Source organism: Drosophila serrata, unplaced genomic scaffold, assembly GCF_035046125.1.
Source record: "Drosophila serrata isolate PLE 108 unplaced genomic scaffold, ASM3504612v1 contig_165, whole genome shotgun sequence".
NCBI lineage: Eukaryota > Metazoa > Arthropoda > Insecta > Diptera > Drosophilidae > Drosophila > Drosophila serrata.
Genome location: NW_028257063.1, coordinates 2,904,984 through 2,925,349, shown reverse-complemented (window position 1 = coordinate 2,925,349; position 20,366 = coordinate 2,904,984). Strand labels below are relative to the sequence as shown.

The 20,366-nt window shown below is 37.7% G+C and overlaps 1 protein-coding gene across 3 annotated transcripts; it reads right to left on the bottom strand.

Annotated features, from left to right (window-relative positions):
- Positions 1-54: 54 nt before the first annotated feature.
- On the bottom strand, positions 55-10,828 carry LOC110177761 (integrin alpha-PS3). Of its 3 annotated transcripts, none has more exons than XM_020944625.2 (8): positions 10,178-10,828; positions 3,190-4,183; positions 3,000-3,102; positions 2,350-2,934; positions 2,160-2,289; positions 1,736-2,098; positions 791-1,673; positions 55-724 (listed from the first exon to the last, which is right to left on the bottom strand). In XM_020944625.2, the coding sequence occupies exons 1-8, from the start codon at positions 10,366-10,368 to the stop codon at positions 620-622; spliced, it is 3,354 nt and encodes a 1,117-aa protein (XP_020800284.1). In that variant the 5' UTR covers positions 10,369-10,828; the 3' UTR covers positions 55-619. The 3 variants fall into 3 exon arrangements, with proteins under 3 accessions (XP_020800284.1, XP_020800285.2, XP_086683219.1); XM_020944626.2 differs by lacking the exon at positions 10,178-10,828 and adding an exon at positions 5,572-5,918; XM_086827093.1 differs by lacking the exon at positions 10,178-10,828 and adding an exon at positions 4,452-4,583.
- Positions 10,829-20,366: the final 9,538 nt, after the last annotated feature.

Sequence of the window (20,366 nt, the reverse complement as noted above, 5' to 3'; positions counted from 1 at the left end):
TTGGCTTTCATACAAAAATCACTTTATTTATTCCTGTTTTTACAAAAACACACATTGCTTATAATGTTTTTATTCACTCTTCGTCGCTCTTTAATACTCTACTATAATACAAGAAAAGTTCTTAAAAACACAGGTATCGCACCTACACAATTTACACATTAATAAAGTCTTTTGCGTCGCCGTGTAAAGTAACAGCTAGGAAAACTATACAAACAACTTGGTTTTATTACAATTAAAAATTATTTTAAAGTGTTTAATAAATATTTACAACAAATGGCAATGGGACTTTCGCATCGATAACTTCTAGAAACTAGAAATTTCAAGGCACTTATGTAAATTAGCGTAAATTACTAGAAAGTCAAACCGGCAAGAACATTCAATGCTTTCGCGGTTCACAAGTTGCACGTAGTACTCCTATAAGGTAGATTTTCTTTTGTCGTAACTAGCTTATCGGTTTTGTTTTTTCGGTTTATCGGCTTTTCGTTTTTAAACATTCATTCCTGTTTTCATTGATTACACACGTGGTATAATATGCCTCGGACTTCCTTCCGGAGCTGGTGACTAAGCCATCCATTTAGAATGTGATGTGTACGGGAGATGGGTTATCGCCTGCCCGGAGTTAGTTGTTCTCGTTGCTGTTGAGGTTCTCCGCCTCCGGTTCGTCAGGATTCTGGTGGACCAGCCTGTTGAGCTCCTCCTTCTTGGTGCGTTGGAAGAAGCCCATCTGAGGAATAACACACAACCAGGTCAGATAATACTCTATATACTATATATCTTTTAAATTACAAACCTTATACAGTCCATAGCTCAGAGCAGAGAGCAACAGCAGGCCACCGATGACGGACACAAGGATAATCCACCATATACTCTTTGCCTGCAGATGCTTCGATATCACATTGGGCTCGATCCTTCGGTTAATGGAAAACGACGTGGAGGTGGGATCGCCCTTCTTGTGCAGCTCCAGATCGGAGAGGATGACAAAGTACTCCCAGGGATCCATTAGAATGGAGTTCACTTCATTCAGATCCACATTATAGCGCATGTTCAGGTTAATGGACTTCTCAGGCCTGAAATGGACGCGCATCTCGGCCCGGACACAGGTGGTCATCTGGGGATCCCGGCAGTGGAACACAATGGTTCGGTTCACCGGCAACTTATCCTTAAAGTCATCGCTCAACAGATCGTGAGCCTTGACATTCGAGATGCGAGCATACTGCTCCCGGTTGGCAGTCAGAGCCTTGAGATCCCTACGCTTCCGTGTCATCGAAGCGGTGACCACCGAATCCGTATCGAGCACCTGCATGGTGTGATGAATATGACCACTGGTGGACACATCATAGCCGTTTCCATTCTGCGTGATCACAGTCCTTTCCAGGCCCCCACTAACCGTGGTGGATACCTCGACGGGATCCGGGAAGAGCAGGGTATCATTCTGGTCGTACAGATCGATGTTCAGCAGCTGGGAATCGTAGCTGGCCTGCATCCTCAGGCTGGTGATGTTGATGATGGGAATAACAGCCGCGGAGCCAGCCACCTTGTAGGCAATGGGAATATAGAAGGACAGCGTCAGCTCCTCGATCACACTCGGACCGTTGCTCTTGATCTCATAGTTGTTAATTATTTCCGCCGAGTTGCTGTAGTGCTCCAAGTCAATCTGTCCATTGGTCTGGCCGCTAAAAGATTATGGGAATTTAAGCAAAGACTCCCAGGATTTTATTAAAGATATCCATCTTACCCGGTGGCATCGATCTCCGTGAACTCCTTGAGGCCAATCACATTGACCTGCCTGTTGTCCGTGGGATTCGCTTCCCGTCCCGTACTGAAGACCTCGGCGGTGATGATCAGGTTGAGGCCACTCAACTGGCTCACATCGAAGCTGACGGTCACCGAGTCTCGGTCACCCTTGGCCAGCGGTCGTCCTCGATTCAGATCGCATACCATGTAGGCCTCGGTGACCTTGCAGTTGCCAGGCACTTGGGCAAAGGGCAGCCGGGAGGCACTGGTGACATTGAACTGGGGCAAGTAGGCGGTCTCTCCCACATTCGTGATCTCGTAGTTCAGGCGAAGGGTATCGGCGCTGCCCAGTATATAGGTGGAGCTATCGAAGAGTTTATTGTTTAGACCACAAGTTATATAAACCCAATGTGCTCCTAACTAACCTCACATCCTTGCTCTTCAGCTGCAGGTCGGCATTACAGACATCGTTGGCACAGCCTGTGCTGAAGATGATCTTATCTTGGTAAACCTTGGGCTCTGCTGGATCCACAGCCACGCAGGTGTCGCAGAACTCTATTTATAGACAATCAATAATATATATTACAGATAATGAATTATATAGTAAACACTCACCCTCCGAGTCGGGCACCTTCTTGGTCAACTCATAGTGCATCTCCAGGTCAATGGGCGTGAATATGTCCTTCTCGCTGTAACGCACCTGAACCTCAAAGACGCGACACTGCTCACTGAGGCCGGCATCTGCCTTGAAACTCATCTCATTGGTCTGCGTCTGGGCGAACTTGGCCCGCTTCAATTGCGGATCGATGGCTAACCGGATGGCCAGCTCCTGCTGCTGCACATTCGTGGCCTTGGCCGTGGTGCTCAGTCGATAGCAGGCGGTGATCTTCACCTTGTCCTGCTCCGGCTTGATCTCTCGCGACTCCGACTTGACGGTGGCATGGACCTTGACCACTGGATATGCTCGATACAGGTACAAAGCCTCGGCATTTGGTGCTCCTACAGCAAAGTCATTGAAGCCATTGCCATCGATATCGGAACCGCGGGACAGGCCATGGCCGAACATGTGGGTTCCGTATTTGGAGGGCTGCTGGCTAGGGGCATCCAGTTGCTGGCTGGGCTTATCCCTCAGTCCCCGCTCGCTGCCCAGGTAGATGAACACGGAGCCATTGCCGGCAAAGGGTGCGCCCACGGCAACGTCTGTGAAATAAATAATTATCAGTTAATAATTTCCTCTAGTTCTTATAAAGCCTGCTAAAACCCACCATTAAATCCGTCGTGATTGATGTCGCCCAGGCGGGAGAGAGTGGTGCCAAAGCGGGCATTGCTCGTCACCGGCGACCGCAAGATCTTTCTCTCAAAGTTGAACTGCAAAGATAAGGAGGCATTAGTCAGTTCCGTATATTCTACAGAGTCGGAAAGACTCACTTCCCAGACCATTCATGGATTACTCACAAAGCCCTTGTTGATAAACACATAGATAGCCCCATTGTCGTGGGAATCCTCCAGAGCGTACTGCGGCGCCGACACAATCACGTCCGTCTTGCCATCCCCATTGAGATCCTCCGCCAGCACCGAGTAGCCAAAGTATTCCCCAAACTGCTCACCCTGGAAGACATGGTGCTTCTTGATCTTCTTGGCATGGATGTCGAAGATGTAGGCCTCGCCAGACTGCTTGTTGGCCTGGGGTGCGGTGGCCACGTAGAGGAGCGTGGACAGGTTAGCACTATCGAAGTACCCGGAGCTGACAGCATAGCCAAAGTACTCGTCATCCCCACCGTTTGGCCTGGGTATCTCCGGGGCATAGTGCTCCGGCGTATACTCGTTGGTGTCCACATCCCGTACCCGGCGGCTGCGACGTTGCGCACTGCTCGTGTCTCGGCGGCTGGCGGAGGGATCATCGATGTTGTCCACCTGACGGTATAGAATCACCGAACCCTTCCACGTGAAGATGCCAGGAGCTCCGATGAGGAACTTGGAGTTATCGTCCGAGACATGGGCACTCAGTCCCAGCTCGCTGTAGATGTAGTAGAAGGAGGTCATGTCGTTCCCATCGACCACCTGCTCGATCACCTGCTCCGCCTTGAGACGCAGCGGGGAGATGCGGGTCACGTGTCCAGGAGTACTGCCCAGGGTGTTCTGCACCCAATAGCATACCCCGTGCAAATGATAATCTTTGGAGCTGGGTGTGTAGAAGCGAGGAGCGCACACGAGGAGTTTATCCGTGTCCCGGGTGCCGCCATCCATAGATCCTCCGAGCCACTGGAAGTCTTTCCTCTGCGAGTCCAAGGTGTATTCATTGAAGGGCGCATCGACGTTGCCTGTTTGATCCAGGATATACGGATTGCACTGACCATTCAGCAGGGAGCATCTGTATATCGCTCCCGTCTCATTGATGTTCCTCTGCGACTCCAATGTGGATTGGGCACGAGGAGCACCCACGATGATGCTGGAAGGGCAGAGATGAGGGATATATTAGTAAGTGGAAAATCATCATAAATTATGTTTGGTTCTATATAAAAAACTATTGAAATCTCTTTTCCTATTTGATTTATTTTTTATAAATCGAAAACCCTCGATTTTCCAACAAATTGCTTTGACTAATTTGAATGCTAAATAGCATAAATAAAATCTTTGAAGCGATCGCTTTATTTGCCTAACTTTGGTAACAAACAAAGTAAACAAAATACCTAAAAAACAACAATGTGTTTATTTACCACATAGGTAGAAATATGTTCATGAGTTCATTAACAAATAAAAATGTTAAAAGTGACAGCAGCAAGCCAGCATTTCTTCACTGTTGACACATAAAAAAGTCAAGAAAACAAATATAAAGTAGCAGCTAGACATATTTACGAATAGAGGAAGCCAGCAGTTACTTTTCCCTAAGTTTTTAGTTTCAATATTTCGTTGAGGTAGAAACAAATTTATTTTGACAACTGAACGGATATTGTTACAATCTTCTATATATTCTGTATTAGTCAGACATTGTGGGGCAATTTAGGGACTATGTCTCATCCATTACTCGACTTTTCCGGCGAACTTATAGACAGTCACAGTCAGTCAGTCACTCAAGTGGCTTGACAATGAAAATGTATTTTATTTGATTGGTTTACAAAGCTCAAACTGACCCCATCTATAGCTCAGCATAACTGAGAAATCGAATGCAATTCAAGGGAACTAGAAACTTGATAAGGTGACAAATCGTGGCTACATAAGAGAGAGAGAGGTGGGGCTTATCTAAGTAAAAATGTCACCTTAGCGGTATTTTACTGTGAAAGCGGCAATCTTATCGTAAATCGTCGTAGCTGGCACTGTTGCTTTTGTGATAACAAATTGTCATTGGCTTCCAACTTAACCGAACCGCTCTAGAACTAAGCAAACTCCACCCATTCGTTTGGTGAATAATCGAATAACTGACTTATAAAACCAACAAGGGATCGAACGTGCAGCACTGCAAATATTTGCATAACTTCCCGCTCTCGAACATATTGCCATGAACCCATAAATACTATATAACATATATATATGTATATTCCCCTGCCTGACTACACCTCCTTCCTGAGTGTGTGCGTTGATAATTGATATTAAGGGTATGACTTCATCGTTTGTACAAGGCATTAAGTGCTTCTTACGGCATTTCTTCAATATTTTCCTTTTATTTTTATTTTTTGTTGTGTGCTTTCATAGCATTTTCAAAAAAGTTCATTCATTTTTAACGGCTACTAGTGCTTATATATTGAGTGCCGTTTGAGGTGAAGTGAATCATCAACCTGTTTACTCCCCGCATATGGAGTTCGAAGAGATGGAGCTTGGAGATGCGGGAGATGCTCTTACCCATTGGGACGCAGGCTCATGGTAAAACCAAAATATGACGCACGCACTTTGGGCAGATTGGTGGCGAACTGGGGATCCAAGATCTGCCGGTTGGGTCGCGGGGATAGGTTGAAGGAGCTGCCAGGGAAGGGTAGCACTAGGAGGCAGCACAAGACCAAGATGTGCCACCTAAGCACCATCATTTTTGCTGATTTTATAGCTCTTTGAGCTCCGATTAGTTAAATATATGTCACTCGCCACGCGATATCTTCGCCGATATTTTATCACTTTCGTTACGCTTGCCGCCAGCAGCTGTGGATATATATATTGGGCAACCGTTCCGATCGAAGGTCTGAAAGCTACTAACTGAGGAGCTACACCTTGGCTCTCCCGATAAGCCCAGAGAAAAATTTAGAGAGCGGAAAAGAGCGCAAACAAGTTGTGGCTGTGATATGAGAGAGCCGCTTTTGTTTTGACCAGGCTTACTCACTTTACCGTTGGCCAGCGCCTCGTGGGAGTGCCATCAATACCAACTCTGCCATATTTGCAGTTTTCAGGGAGACCGCTCTCAATTTTGTGGAAACCAGAGTGTTTGTTTTTTTAAGCAGCTTCTTGAGCCAAAAACTGACTCATCTTGAACTCAATTGATAGGAACAGTGAACTGGTTAATCTAAGAATATATACCAGTTAAGCAAAAAATGGTATTATTAATAAATAGGAGACAATATTGCTCTTTGAAGAGTTTGTATTACTCATTTATTACTCAGTCTGACTTATCTGGGGGTCAATTGATAAGAATAAGATTATTATTTGCTGGCTCAACATAAAGTTCTTAAATGCAAAAACATATATAAAGAGCGGATGCTTAAATATGCTTACCAAACTATAAATAAACAAATAAACAATAACAAAATAAGTACAATGCAAGCAGAAATTGAGAGTAGCTTTTGCTATTGTTTTTTAAACAAATCTCATGAATCGCTGAATTGATTCGCAATTAATACATTAAATATCAAAAGTTACTATTTTGCTTTTTAGAATTATTAATAGTTATATAAAGAGTATTATTATATTTAATACACAGATTTAAACTAGTTACCGGTACTGAATATTAAATAAAAATACATTCAAGGTTTAGGCCTAGCTATCCCTAATATAGTTTCTATCCCATCTTCTTTTTTCATCTCTACAGAAGCAGGAAAACATTTATTAATTGTATATAAATACATATATTTATTATTTATATTTATTAAAAGCACCCAGATCTTTAATATATATATAATATTTTTAATAAGCAAACACTTTGTTCAATCTAAAAGATAACAGTCTAAGCAATTATAATAAATCATGAAATCTGCTTCAGTTGAAATGCTGCAACATCTTGATGATTTATTTTTTATTGTCCATATAATTATACATACATATTTAGATGTGTATACAAGGTTTCCCTGGGCTTAGTCAGTGGGAATGAGATGAGTCAATAGCCAACGCTATGCATCCACTATAGAGCTCCAACCCGATTTCAGTCGTAACTTTATCCGCCGGCGAAACAAATAGTTTGAGGCTTGATTGCATGCCAATCATTAAAAAGTGCCCACACTTGCGAGTTATTTCAGGTAACAAGCACACGTCACTTTGGCTACCTGATATTGCCATTTGTTTAGGCCAAAAACTAAAACAGTTAAAAGAGCAAAACAAGCGGCCAACATTTGTTTTCACTTCGGCGGCTAACACAAACCATGCTGAAATTTGTTCGTAAATAAACAAGGTACTATCGCTGTCGCTTACGTATTCCCCCAAAAAGTGACTCATAACCATGTAAGCCGTGTTCCCCCTCAGAGCCCAGAGTCCAACTCCCACCTCATGTCACTCCTCACTCGGTCTCTGTGCATTTCCACAGCGGTGTCCAAGTTGGTAGTGGAAGAGATGACCCCAAAAAATATGTGAATGTAGGAGAAGGAATCGAAATGATGATAAATGTATAGTTTATTACTATTAATTTAGATAAAAATAGGTATATACTTGATGTTTCTTTTTAAAGTGAAATAAAAAACAAAGGGAAGCCAAAGTTGGCTATCGAACCAATTTTAAATCGATCATTATTTAGTCAAAAATGCATCAATTTCAATTCGGAAAGCTGTCCTGTGCTAGTTTTTATTGGGATAATAAACCTGCATACTCAGTTTAACATTTTAGAAAATTCAATTTTTTGCCAATTTTTGACAATTTTAATGATGTAACCCCTTATGAAAATTTCAAATTTCCGAAAATTGTGAAAAAAAATAGATTTTGATCGGACATGGCTAGATCGATTCAGCTTTTAATGCTGATTAAGAATATATATGGTTTATAGGGTCGGAAATGACTCCTTCACTGTTTTACAATCTTCGGAAGATGCACTCTTAATACATTTACTATAGATTTCTAATAATACTTTCCCTATAATTATTATATATGTAAAGTTATCTGTATGTTTTTTATTGTAGTGTTTTTAAATCAGTAAAATATGAATAGAATTTCTATGCTATTTTTGTGACCACCACTGTGAGTGTGTGCTGCAGCCGAAGATGTTCATTGCGACGGTGGCGCTTTGTTGAAACGCCAAAGAAGGAACTGTTTACTGTTTATGCGAGCGGACAATAAGCCATGATGCGGACCACACAGATCTCCCCCCATGCTCGGGATCCTCCTCCAGTCGACCTCCGCAGTGCACACTCCCCACTCCCTAAGTCCCCAGCTCCTCCTCCAATCTCCGCCAGGCAAACAAAAACAAAAGACAAAGAAATGCTGCAGCTTGCGGTCAGCAAATGGTAAGAACAACTGTTACTGCACCGTTTTCCTTTGTGGAGACTTTGGTTATTTCATTTTTTCTTTCCGGAATTCGGTTTAATGACCGAGAGCCAAAGCGGCTAAAAATATTTATGTGTGTGTTGGAGGCGGAGGAGCTCTTTCTCTGGAGACGCCACATGGAAGAGGAGGGGGAATCGGATTGGGACACATTTCGTGAGTCATTTCGCCAGAATGCAAGGGTATGTTATGTATTGGGCAAGAGTGATTGAGTGCACACTCTTCAACAAATTTCGTTACAATTCAAAAGTTCCCTTGGACAACATCTGAATATTCATCAGATTGGAAGCCATCAGCCAGGAAGCCATAAAACAGGCATTACACACTCAGTTTTTTCTATTTGTTTCAGCTTCCAACTTCAATTGATGTGAAATAAATTACAGCTTGTCGTGATTTTACGCGCAATTTCCGTACATAATTAGGCGCACTTGGTAATAGCACATAGTCATGGGTATTTTGGGGCTTAAAGTGCTGGCAATAAAAAAAAAAATAGAGGAGCAAAAGGGGAAATGGGAGCGGCGGAGGAAGTTCCAAATTACCCATCCAAGTTTTATGGTAATAAAATATGGTCGGTCAGAAGAGCCAGCACTCGTTATGATCACGTACTGCATTCTAACGAGGTTGCTGATCGTCTGAATTAAAACAAGATATGGCTGAAAGTACACACTTGCGTCAAGTAAACAAAACCAAAAGTTTTCTATTCTGAAGCTGTGTGGCCTGGATTTGGCAAGAGCTTCAGCTGGATATATATAATTGTTGGATACTCTTGTTTTGAGTAAAAGAACTGGAACATAAAGTTCTTAAAATAAGTTTAATCACAGAGAAGTTGGTGTTTTAGAAAGGTTTCCTGCAGAATCATTTCCAAAATTCAATTTAAAATCTAAAGAAGACTAGTAGAAAGACCAGGAAATAATAGAAATAATAATAATTTATACAGTAAATAATGGATTATCTGACGAATTCATAATAGTATCTCAAGCGTCTCAAGCTTAGTTCTTGAACAATGATCTCTCCAAGTCTAGTGCCACCAAAAAGAGCATCTAAACTTCGATTTCGTTGGCTTTCTTCTTATTTAATCAACTTTGATTTGTGGCTGAGGTGTGTGTGATGTCATTTTCTGGGGCTCTGAGTTCCGAAACACCGAGAGTAGCCGCCATTGGGTCTACATATCATACTATAAGTAGGTCGCCCCAGCTTGCTTTTTTTGTCAATTGTTCCAAGTCGAAGTCGCGATCTCTCAGATCTTTGGCAATTGAAACTGAAGTAGCCAGTTTTTGTTGTTATTTTTAGAAAATTGTCTGTCTGAAGTGGTATGGTTTTTGAGTGTTTTTCAAGTCGGGTTTTTTTGTGGACAAGTCATTAGTCTTGGATTGCAGCAACATATTAAGTGCAGCTGCCGTCGAGTTGAGACTTGAAGACTCGACTCCACTTGAGTCTATTGATTCTCTATGCTGAGAAAATAACATTTACAACTACGGCTGGGCTTAATTACTCAGCAAATAAAAACCTGGGAGAGTGTTAAGTGTCAATAAAAATGAACTAATTTCGCCAAGCAATAACTTCTTGTGATCGATCTTCTTTAGCAAGGCTAACCATTTCCGGGTGTCAAAGGGACAGAAAGAAGTTTCAAAATATTGACAGAGGTGTTTCAGCTTCAACTTGTGAAACTGAAAGGCGTTGCTTGTCAAGAGATAAAGGTGGAATATCGTAAGTAAACGAGGCATATCACACTCCTCTTCCCTCAGGTATGCAAATACTCTCCCTCCTCCTTGACACTCACCTGGTTGGACGGATGACGAGTGTGTATCCAAAGTAGGAGCTCCTTGTTTGGTTTTGCTGGAACTTGAGGTGGCTCGGCGCCTTTATCACCATACTCGCACGTGGCGAGAAATTGAAGGCTTCGATCTGGCATTGCAGAAGGAGGAGCAGGGCGAGGATCGGGAGGTGGCACATTTTCAACTCAAATTTCATTTGGAACTCATCAAAAATTAAATTTTCGCATGCGTAATTTCGTAATTACAGCCAATAAATCACAATTATATGCGACAGGATACGTTCCCTCGCACTCACTTGTGTACATGTATGTATTTATGATTTATTGAATTCAATTGAGGCTCACTCGAAAACACACACTCGCACACACACTCGAGATCGGCGCGGCGTTCTCTCGGAATTATATTTATTCAATTAGGCCCGCGCCGGGCCGGCTTTCGCCGAGATCTGGCTGAAAACTAGTTTGTTTTGCTTTTGTCACTTGGCTGCTGGAACTACTGGACCATACTATCTGCATATACATGTGAATATATGGCATATATAATACCAAAGCTATGTTTCCGCAATCGAAACCAAGACCGAGGCGAGCTGAGAGATCAGGCGTGCAACCGAACTTTGGACGTTTTCACTCGCCGACGACTCGAAATGGAATGAATTCAAGAGCTGCAGGCTACTTGGACAGCCCTCGAAGCCGTATCTGCCGCTGCCGGTTGTGCACCCGACAGATACGTCGATGGCACGGTTCTTGGAATTTTATATACCACTTTAAATACAGAATATTTGTTGAAAGATAAATAAGCAACAGATGATGCGTTGAGACATATTTAAATGTCAGAATAGAGTAGAGATTAGCAAAGTAAACAAGGTGGAAAAAAATGTTTGCATAAAAATATAGATAAATATTGTCAGTTTCCTTCTTGTTATTATTGCTTAGAATTTTATTATTTATCAGATTGTATGCCAGAGTTCAGGCAATTTAGGGTAAATGAGGCTAAATCAGGATATATTATCTAAAAAATTCTACAAAATTTCAAATTCTCTGTACTGTTCCTTCTGTTACTTTGCTGTTTTGCAGATAGTAAAAGTGTTCAGGCATTGGCCAGGCAGATAAAAAGGTTTTTGGGAGAAAGATAGCTATCGAAATCTCTTGAGATTGTTTTTCCCATTGTATATGTATATATCTTTCCCTTTGATTTTGACAACATTGTGTGGTGTCTCTCCTTGTTTCAAACGCCACTTGCAGTTGCACTCACACTTGGACTCACCCTCGCTCTCACCCTCCGGAGGCACACACACCGCACACACACCACACACACCACATGCACACCACATGCACACACAGACAGCTAAATAAGACGCACATAAATAAGTGCACGCCCATGTGCGAGGGCTGTGTCCGTGTCGTGTTTTCCAGTCCAACCAAGTGTCTGTGCCTCAGTGTTTTCCAGGCAAACAGCAACAAATATTCGAAAAGCAAGCGGCACGGCGTCGCCTTCTTGCCGCCTGTCACCATGGAGTAGCTAGCCTTTATTATGCATATATAAACTTATTAAAGGAACTCGTATTTATTCCACATCATCTCGTTTATTTCGTTATAATTAATATTTTCAATGGGCTTGATGCAGGCCCGCCAAGATTGTGCACTTGAAGAAAGATGGGGGTTTTATTAAAATCAAAATATTGAAAGTATTTAAAAATCGAACATCTATAGTTTCTTTTTTCAAATCTTACAGTATTTCCTATGCAAATATCTGTAATGATTAATTAAATGATATTTGCATAGGACTGTGACTTAACTTTCAGCTTTCTTTAATGATGAATGAAAATTTAACTAAATTAACCTTTAGCTGTAGATATTAATATTATACGATTATCTCTGAGTACACTAATTATTATAGCATAAACTTGATTAATCTTCCCATTTTTTATCTGTAAGATGGGAGAGTAAAAGTAAATTAAAGCCAGCCACCATATGGTGGTTATAAAGGATGCCGATCACGATTTTCAATGGAGGGAGGAGAAGAGTGATTGTACCCACCGAATGTTGGTTTTACTTTGCTGTCATTGAACTTGACTGTATCGCGGTTTGTTTATGCCGCTTATCAGCCCAGGGACTGGGTCTAGGCAATGCATATAATATATTATATATAATATGCAGTATGTACTTCTCAACCAACATTGGGGTAGGTTAAGTCCCCCGCAATTTATGGACTTTATGATCCGTTGACACGCCAGTTAGCTGAGTGAGCGACCCGGCACGAGGGGTTCAGAGCGGTTCAGCAGGGGATCAGGGTTCAATTAGATCTCGGGGAGCACTCTAGGGGCACTCCAACTGCTCCAACTGATAACTCTGGCTTAGATGCGTGAGTGTGGAGCTCGCACAGAGCCAGTAATTGATTTCGTTTATCAGAGGCAATGTAAAACAATAAAAACTAATAAAAGTGAACTGGAAAAGTGGGCTCTGGCAAAGCACCGACCGATAAGCGCAACCGCAGCCGATTAGCCCCCATAAAAGTCAATTCACAAGTCGTCGAATGCTTCCATTTTCCAATTCGATTTCCATTTCGTTTACCATTTCGTTTTCCATTTCGTTTTCCATTTCGTTTCATAAATAAAATTCTTGTTAAAAAGTTCTAAAAAACGAACCAAAACAAAGCCCTAAGTAAACAGGAACGGACTTCAAAAAAGGGCAGCTAATTCGGTTCTCCAACGCCGCCTGTGGTAAGTGCTCTGACTCCGTGGCCGACATAGTCGACGCCACTGAAATGCACAATTAAGCACACGCCAGGCGATTTGACAGCAATTGTGTGTTGCAGCAACAACGAGACAGCAGCAGCAGCAGCAACACAGTAGCTACTGCCACACAGCACCTGCTGCACCAGAGGGGCATGCCCTTTCACGAGGCACATAATTGAAGTTCATGACCCCCCATTGCTGCTCCCCCCATTATTGGGGCCATCTATGTAAATCTATTTATGGCATCGGAACTACAATGAGAAAAATTGAGGAAATACGACGGATATCTTAAAAATATTATAAAACGGATGGTTTATTTTGAAGATTATGTATAATAAAGTATAAAATGTGTGTTTTTTTACCATCAACAATTTTATAATGTCTTTTATATTTCTTATAATATCAAATGGATAAAAGAGAGATAAAAAATGTATTTTCTAATATTTACTATACATAACATAAAAAAAGCTTCTTCGCAAATTGAAATTAATGCATTTTTGGCTTTGTTATGAATTTTTTAATCTTTGGTTTGTTGCAAAAATTGTGGTATAAAAATATATATAAATATTGGTTCAAAGAAGGGATTATAATTTAAGTCACAAGGTTGTTTAAAATGTTAAATCGAGTATGCAGGTTTGTTACCCTAATAGAAACTAATACAGGACAGCTTTCGGAATTGAATTTAATGCATTTTTGGCATAGTTATGAATTTTTTAAACTTTGGTTGGTCGCAAAAATTGTGGTATAAAAATATAAATAAATATTGGCTCAGAGATTGGATTTAAATTTTAGTCCGAAGGCTGTAAAACAATGAAGGAGTCATTTCCGACCGTATAAGCCATATATATTCTTGATCAGCATTAAAAGCTGAATCGATCTAGCCATGTCCGATCAAAATCTATTTTTTTCACAATTTTCGGAAATTTGAAATTTTCATAAGGGGTTACATCATTAAAATTGTCAAAAATTGGCAAAAAATTGAATTTTCTAAAATGTTAAACTGAGTATGCAGGTTTATTATCCCAATAAAAACTAGCACAGGACAGCTTTCCGAATTGAATTTAATTCGTTTTTGGCTTTGTTATGAATTTTTTAAACTTTGGTTGGTCGCAAAAATTGTGGTATAAAAATACAACTAAATATTGGCTCAGGGAAGGGATTATCATTTAAGTCACAAGGTTGTTTAAAATGTTAAATCGAGTATGCAGGTTTGTTACCCTAATAGAAACTAATACAGGACAGCTTTCCGAATTGAATTTAATGCATTTTTGGCGTAGGTATGAATTTTTTAACCAAATTTTTATACCAAATTGTGGTATAAAAATACAAATAAATATTGGCTCAAAGATTGGATTTAAATTTTAGTCCGAAGGCTGTAAAACAATGAAGGAGTCATTTCCGACCCTATAAACCATATATATTCTTGATCAGCATTAAAAGCTGAATCGATCTAGCCATGTCCGATCAAAATCTATTTTTTGCACTATTTTTCGAAATTTAAAATTTTTATTTTATTATTTATTATTATTTTTTTTTTTATTATTTTTCATTAAAATTGTCAAAAATTGGCAAAAAATTGAATTTTCTAAAATGTTAAACTGAGTATGCAGGTTTATTATCCCAATAAAAACTAGCACAGGACAGCTTTCCGAATTGAATTTAATTCGTTTTTGGCTTTGTTATGAATTTTTTAAACTTTGGTTGGTCGCAAAAATTGTGGTATAAAAATACAACTAAATATTGGCTCAGGGAAGGGATTATCATTTAAGTCACAAGGTTGTTTAAAATGTTAAATCGAGTATGCAAGTTTGTTACCCTAATAGAAACTAATACAGGACAGCTTTCCGAATTGAATTTAATGCATTTTTGGCGTAGGTATGAATTTTTTAAACTTTGGTTGGTCGCAAAAAATGTGGTATAAAAATACAACTAAATATTGGCTCAGGGAAGGGATTATCATTTAAGTCACAAGGTTGTTTAAGATGTTAAATCGAGTATGCAAGTTTGTTACCCTAATAGAAACTAATACAGGACAGCTTTCCGAATTGAAATTAATGCATTTTTGGCGTAGTTATGAATTTTTTAAACTTTGGTTGGTCGCAAAAATTGTGGTATAAAAATACAACTAAATATTGGCTCAGGGAAGGGATTATCATTTAAGTCACAAGGTTGTTTAAAATGTTAAATCGAGTACGCAGGTTTGTTACCCTAATAGAAACTAATACAGGACAGCTTTCCGAATTGAAATTAATGCATTTTTGGCGTAGGTATGAATTTTTTAACCAAATTTTTATACCAAATTGTGGTATAAAAATACAAGTAAATATTGGCTCAAAGATTGGATTTCAATTTTAGTCCGAAGGCTGTAAAACAATGAAGGAGTCATTTCCGACCCTATAAACCATATATATTCTTGATCAGCATTAAAAACTGAATCGATCTAGCCATGTCCGATCAAAATCTATTTTTTTTCACAATTTTCGGAAATTTGAAATTTTCATAAGGGGTTACATCATTAAAATTGTCAAAAATTGGCAAAAAATTGAATTTTCTAAAATGTTAAACTGAGTATGCAGGTTTGTTACCCTAATAGAAATTAATACAGGACAGCTTTCCGAATTGAATTTAATGCATTTTTGGCATAGTTATGAATTTTTTAAACTTTGGTTGGTCGCAAAAATTGTGGTATAAAATATAAATAAATATTGGCTCAAAGAAGGGATTATAATTTAAGTCACAAGGTTGTTTAAAATGTTAAATCCAGTATGCAAGTTTGTTACCCTAATAGAAACTAATACAGGACAGCTTTCCGAATTGAAATTAATGCATTTTTGGCGTAGGTATGAATTTTTTAACCAAATTTTTATACCAAATTGTGGTATAAAAATACAAGTAAATATTGGCTCAAAGATTGGATTTCAATTTTAGTCCGAAGGCTGTAAAACAATGAAGGAGTCATTTCCGACCCTATAAACCATATATATTCTTGATCAGCATTAAAAACTGAATCGATCTAGCCATGTCCGATCAAAATCTATTTTTTTTCACAATTTTCGGAAATTTGAAATTTTCATAAGGGGTTACATCATTAAAATTGTCAAAAATTGGCAAAAAATTGAATTTTCTAAAATGTTAAACTGAGTATGCAGGTTTGTTACCCTAATAGAAATTAATACAGGACAGCTTTCTGAATTGAATTTAATGCATTTTTGGCATAGTTATGAATTTTTTAAACTTTGGTTGGTCGCAAAAATTGTGGTATAAAATATAAATAAATATTGGCTCAAAGAAGGGATTATAATTTAAGTCACAAGGTTGTTTAAAATGTTAAATCCAGTATGCAAGTTTGTTACCCTAATAGAAACTAATACAGGACAGCTTTCCGAATTGAAATTAATGCATTTTTGGCGTAGGTATGAATTTTTTAACCAAATTTTTATACCAAATTGTGGTATAAAAATACAAGTAAATATTGGCTCAAAGATTGGATTTCAATTTTAGTCCGAAGGCTGTAAAACAATGAAGGAGTCATTTCCGACCCTATAAACCATATATATTCTTGATCAGCATTAAAAACTGAATCGATCTAGCCATGTCCGATCAAAATCTATTTTTTTTCACAATTTTCGGAAATTTGAAATTTTCATAAGGGGTTACATCATTAAAATTGTCAAAAATTGGCAAAAAATTGAATTTTCTAAAATGTTAAACTGAGTATGCAGGTTTGTTACCCTAATAGAAATTAATACAGGACAGCTTTCTGAATTGAATTTAATGCATTTTTGGCATAGTTATGAATTTTTTAAACTTTGGTTGGTCGCAAAAATTGTGGTATAAAATATAAATAAATATTGGCTCAAAGAAGGGATTATAATTTAAGTCACAAGGTTGTTTAAAATGTTAAATCCAGTATGCAAGTTTGTTACCCTAATAGAAACTAATAGAGGACAGCTTTCCGAATTGAATTTAATGCATTTTTGGCGTAGGTATGAATTTTTTAACCAAATTTTTATACCAAATTGTGGTATAAAAATACAAATAAATATTGGCTCAAAGATTGGATTTCAATTTTAGTCCGAAGGCTGTAAAACAATGAAGGAGTCATTTCCGACCCTATAAACCATATATATTCTTGATCAGCATTAAAAGCTGAATCGATCTAGTCATGTCCGATCAAAATCTATTTTTTTCACAATTTTCGGAAATTTGAAATTTTCATAAGGGGTTACATCATTAAAATTGTCAAAAATTGGCAAAAAATTGAATTTTCTAAAATGTTAAACTGAGTATGCAGGTTTATTATCCCAATAAAAACTAGCACAGGACAGCTTTCCGAATTGAATTTAATTCATTTTTGGCTTTGTTATGAATTTTTTAAACTTTGGTTGGTCGCAAAAATTGTGGTATAAAAATACAACTAAATATTGGCTCAGGGAAGGGATTATCATTTTAGTCACAAGGTTGTTTAAAATGTTAAATCGAGTATGCAAGTTTGTTACCCTAATAGAAACTAATAGAGGACAGCTTTCCGAATTGAATTTAATGCATTTTTGGCGTAGGTATGAATTTTTTAAACTTTGGTTGGTCGCAAAAATTGTGGTATAAAAATATAAATAAATATTGGCTCAAAGAAGGGATTATAATTTAAGTCACAAGGTTGTTTAAAATGTTAAATCGAGTATGCAAGTTTGTTACCCTAATAGAAACTAATACAGGACAGCTTTCCGAATTGAAATTAATGCATTTTTGGCGTAGTTATGAATTTTTTAACCAAATTTTTATACCAAATTGTGGTATAAAAATACAAATAAATATTGGCTCAAAGATTGGATTTCAATTTTAGTCCGAAGGCTGTAAAACAATGAAGGAGTCATTTCCGACCCTATAAACCATATATATTCTTGATCAGCATTAAAAGCTGAATCGATCTAGCCATGTCCGATCAAAATCTATTTTTTTCACAATTTTCGGAAATTTGAAATTTTCATAAGGGGTTACATCATTAAAATTGTCAAAAATTGGCAAAAAATTGAATTTTCTAAAATGTTAAACTGAGTATGCAGGTTTATTATCCCAATAAAAACTAGCACAGGACAGCTTTCCGAATTGAATTTAATGCATTTTTGGCTTTGTTATGAATTTTTTAAACTTTGGTTGGTCGCAAAAATTGTGGTATAAAAATACAACTAAATATTGGCTCAGGGAAGGGATTATCATTTTAGTCAGAAGGTTGTTTAAAATGTTAAATCGAGTACGCAGGTTTGTTACCCTAATAGAAACTAATACAGGACAGCTTCCCGAATTGAATTTAATGCATTTTTGGCGTAGTTATGAATTTTTTAACCAAATTTTTATACCAAATTGTGGTATAAAAATACAAGTAAATATTGGCTCAAAGATTGGATTTCAATTTTATTCACAAGGTTGTTTAAAATGTTAAATCGAGTACGCAGGTTTGTTACCCTAATAGAAATTAATACAGGACAGCTTTCCGAATTGAATTTAATGCATTTTTGGCATAGTTATGAATTTTTTAAACTTTGGTTGGTCGCAAAAATTGTGGTATAAAAATACAACTAAATATTGGCTCAGGGAAGGGATTATCATTTTAGTCACAAGGTTGTTTAAAATGTTAAAACGAGTATGCAGGTTTGTTACCCTAATAAAAACTAATACAGGACAGCTTTCCGAATTGAAATTAATGCATTTTTGGCGTAGTTATGAATTTCTTAACCAAATTTTTATACCAAATTGTGGTATAAAAATACAAATAAATATTGGCTCAAAGATTGGATTTAAATTTTAGTCCGAAGGCTGTAAAACAATGAAGGAGTCATTTCCGACCCTATAAACCATATATATTCTTGATCAGCATTAAAAGCTGAATCGATCTAGCCATGTCCGATCAAAATCTATTTTTTGCACTATTTTCCGAAATTTAAAATTTTTATAAGGGGTTACATCATTAAAATTGTCAAAAATTGGCAAAAAATTGAATTTTCTAAAATGTTAAACTGAGTATGCAGGTTTATTATCCCAATAAAAACTAGCACAGGACAGCTTTCCGAATTGAATTTAAATCGTTTTTGGCTTTGTTATGAATTTTTTAAACTTTGGTTGGTCGCAAAAATTGTGGTATAAAAATACAACTAAATATTGGCTCAGGGAAGGGATTATCATTTAAGTCACAAGGTTGTTTAAAATGTTAAATCGAGTACGCAGGTTTGTTACCCTAATAGAAACTAATACAGGACAGCTTTCCGAATTGAAATTAATGCATTTTTGGCGTAGGTATGAATTTTTTAACCAAATTTTTATACCAAATTGTGGTATAAAAATACAAATAAATATTGGCTCAAAGATTGGATTTCAATTTTAGTCCGAAGGCTGTAAAACAATGAAGGAGTCATTTCCGACCCTATAAACCATATATATTCTTGATCAGCATTAAAAACTAAATCGATCTAGCCATGTCCGATCAAAATCTATTTTTTTCACAATTTTCGGAAATTTGAAATTTTCATAAGGGGTTACATCATTAAAATTGTCAAAAATTGGCAAAAAATTGAATTTTCTAAAATGTTAAACTGAGTATGCAGGTTTATTATCCCAATAAAAACTAGCACAGGACAGCTTTCCGAATTGAATTTAATTCGTTTTTGGCTTTGTTATGAATTTTTTAAACTTTGGTTGGTCGCAAAAATTGTGGTATAAAAATATAAATAAATATTGGCTCAAAGACGGGATTATAATTTAAGTCACAAGGTTGTTTAAAATGTTAAATCGAGTACGCAGGTTTGTTACCCTAATAGAAACTAATACAGGACAGCTTTCCGAATTGAAATTAATGCATTTTTGGCGTAGGTATGAATTTTTTAAACTTTGGTTGGTCGCAAAAATTGTGGTATAAAAATATAAATAAATATTGGCTCAAAGACGGGATTATAATTTAAGTCACAAGGTTGTTTAAAATGTTAAATCGAGTACGCAGGTTTGTTACCCTAATAGAAACTAATACAGGACAGCTTTCCGAATTGAATTTAATTCGTTTTTGGCTTTGTTATGAATTTTTTAAACTTTGGTTGGTCGCAAAAATTGTGGTATAAAAATACAACTAAATATTGGCTCAGGGAAGGGATTATCATTTAAGTCACAAGGTTGTTTAAAATGTTAAATCGAGTATGCAAGTTTGTTACCCTAATAGAAACTAATACAGGACAGCTTTCCGAATTGAATTTAATGCATTTTTGGCGTAGGTATGAATTTTTTAAACTTTGGTTGGTCGCAAAAAATGTGGTATAAAAATACAACTAAATATTGGCTCAGGGAAGGGATTATCATTTAAGTCACAAGGTTGTTTAAGATGTTAAATCGAGTATGCAAGTTTGTTACCCTAATAGAAACTAATACAGGACAGCTTTCCGAATTGAAATTAATGCATTTTTGGCGTAGTTATGAAT

Excerpts from the sequence above, each read along its gene's own strand:
- LOC110177761 (XM_020944625.2), bottom strand. The coding sequence starts at position 10,368 with ATGAAATTTGAGTTGAAAATGTGCCACCTCCCGATCCTCGCCCTGCTC. Across the intron at positions 2,290-2,349 it reads GAAGGTGCCCGACTCGGAGG|AGTTCTGCGACACCTGCGTG; the intron begins GTGAGTGTTTAC and ends GTCTATAAATAG. Across the intron at positions 2,099-2,159 it reads CTGAAGAGCAAGGATGTGAG|CTCCACCTATATACTGGGCA; the intron begins GTTAGTTAGGAG and ends ACTCTTCGATAG.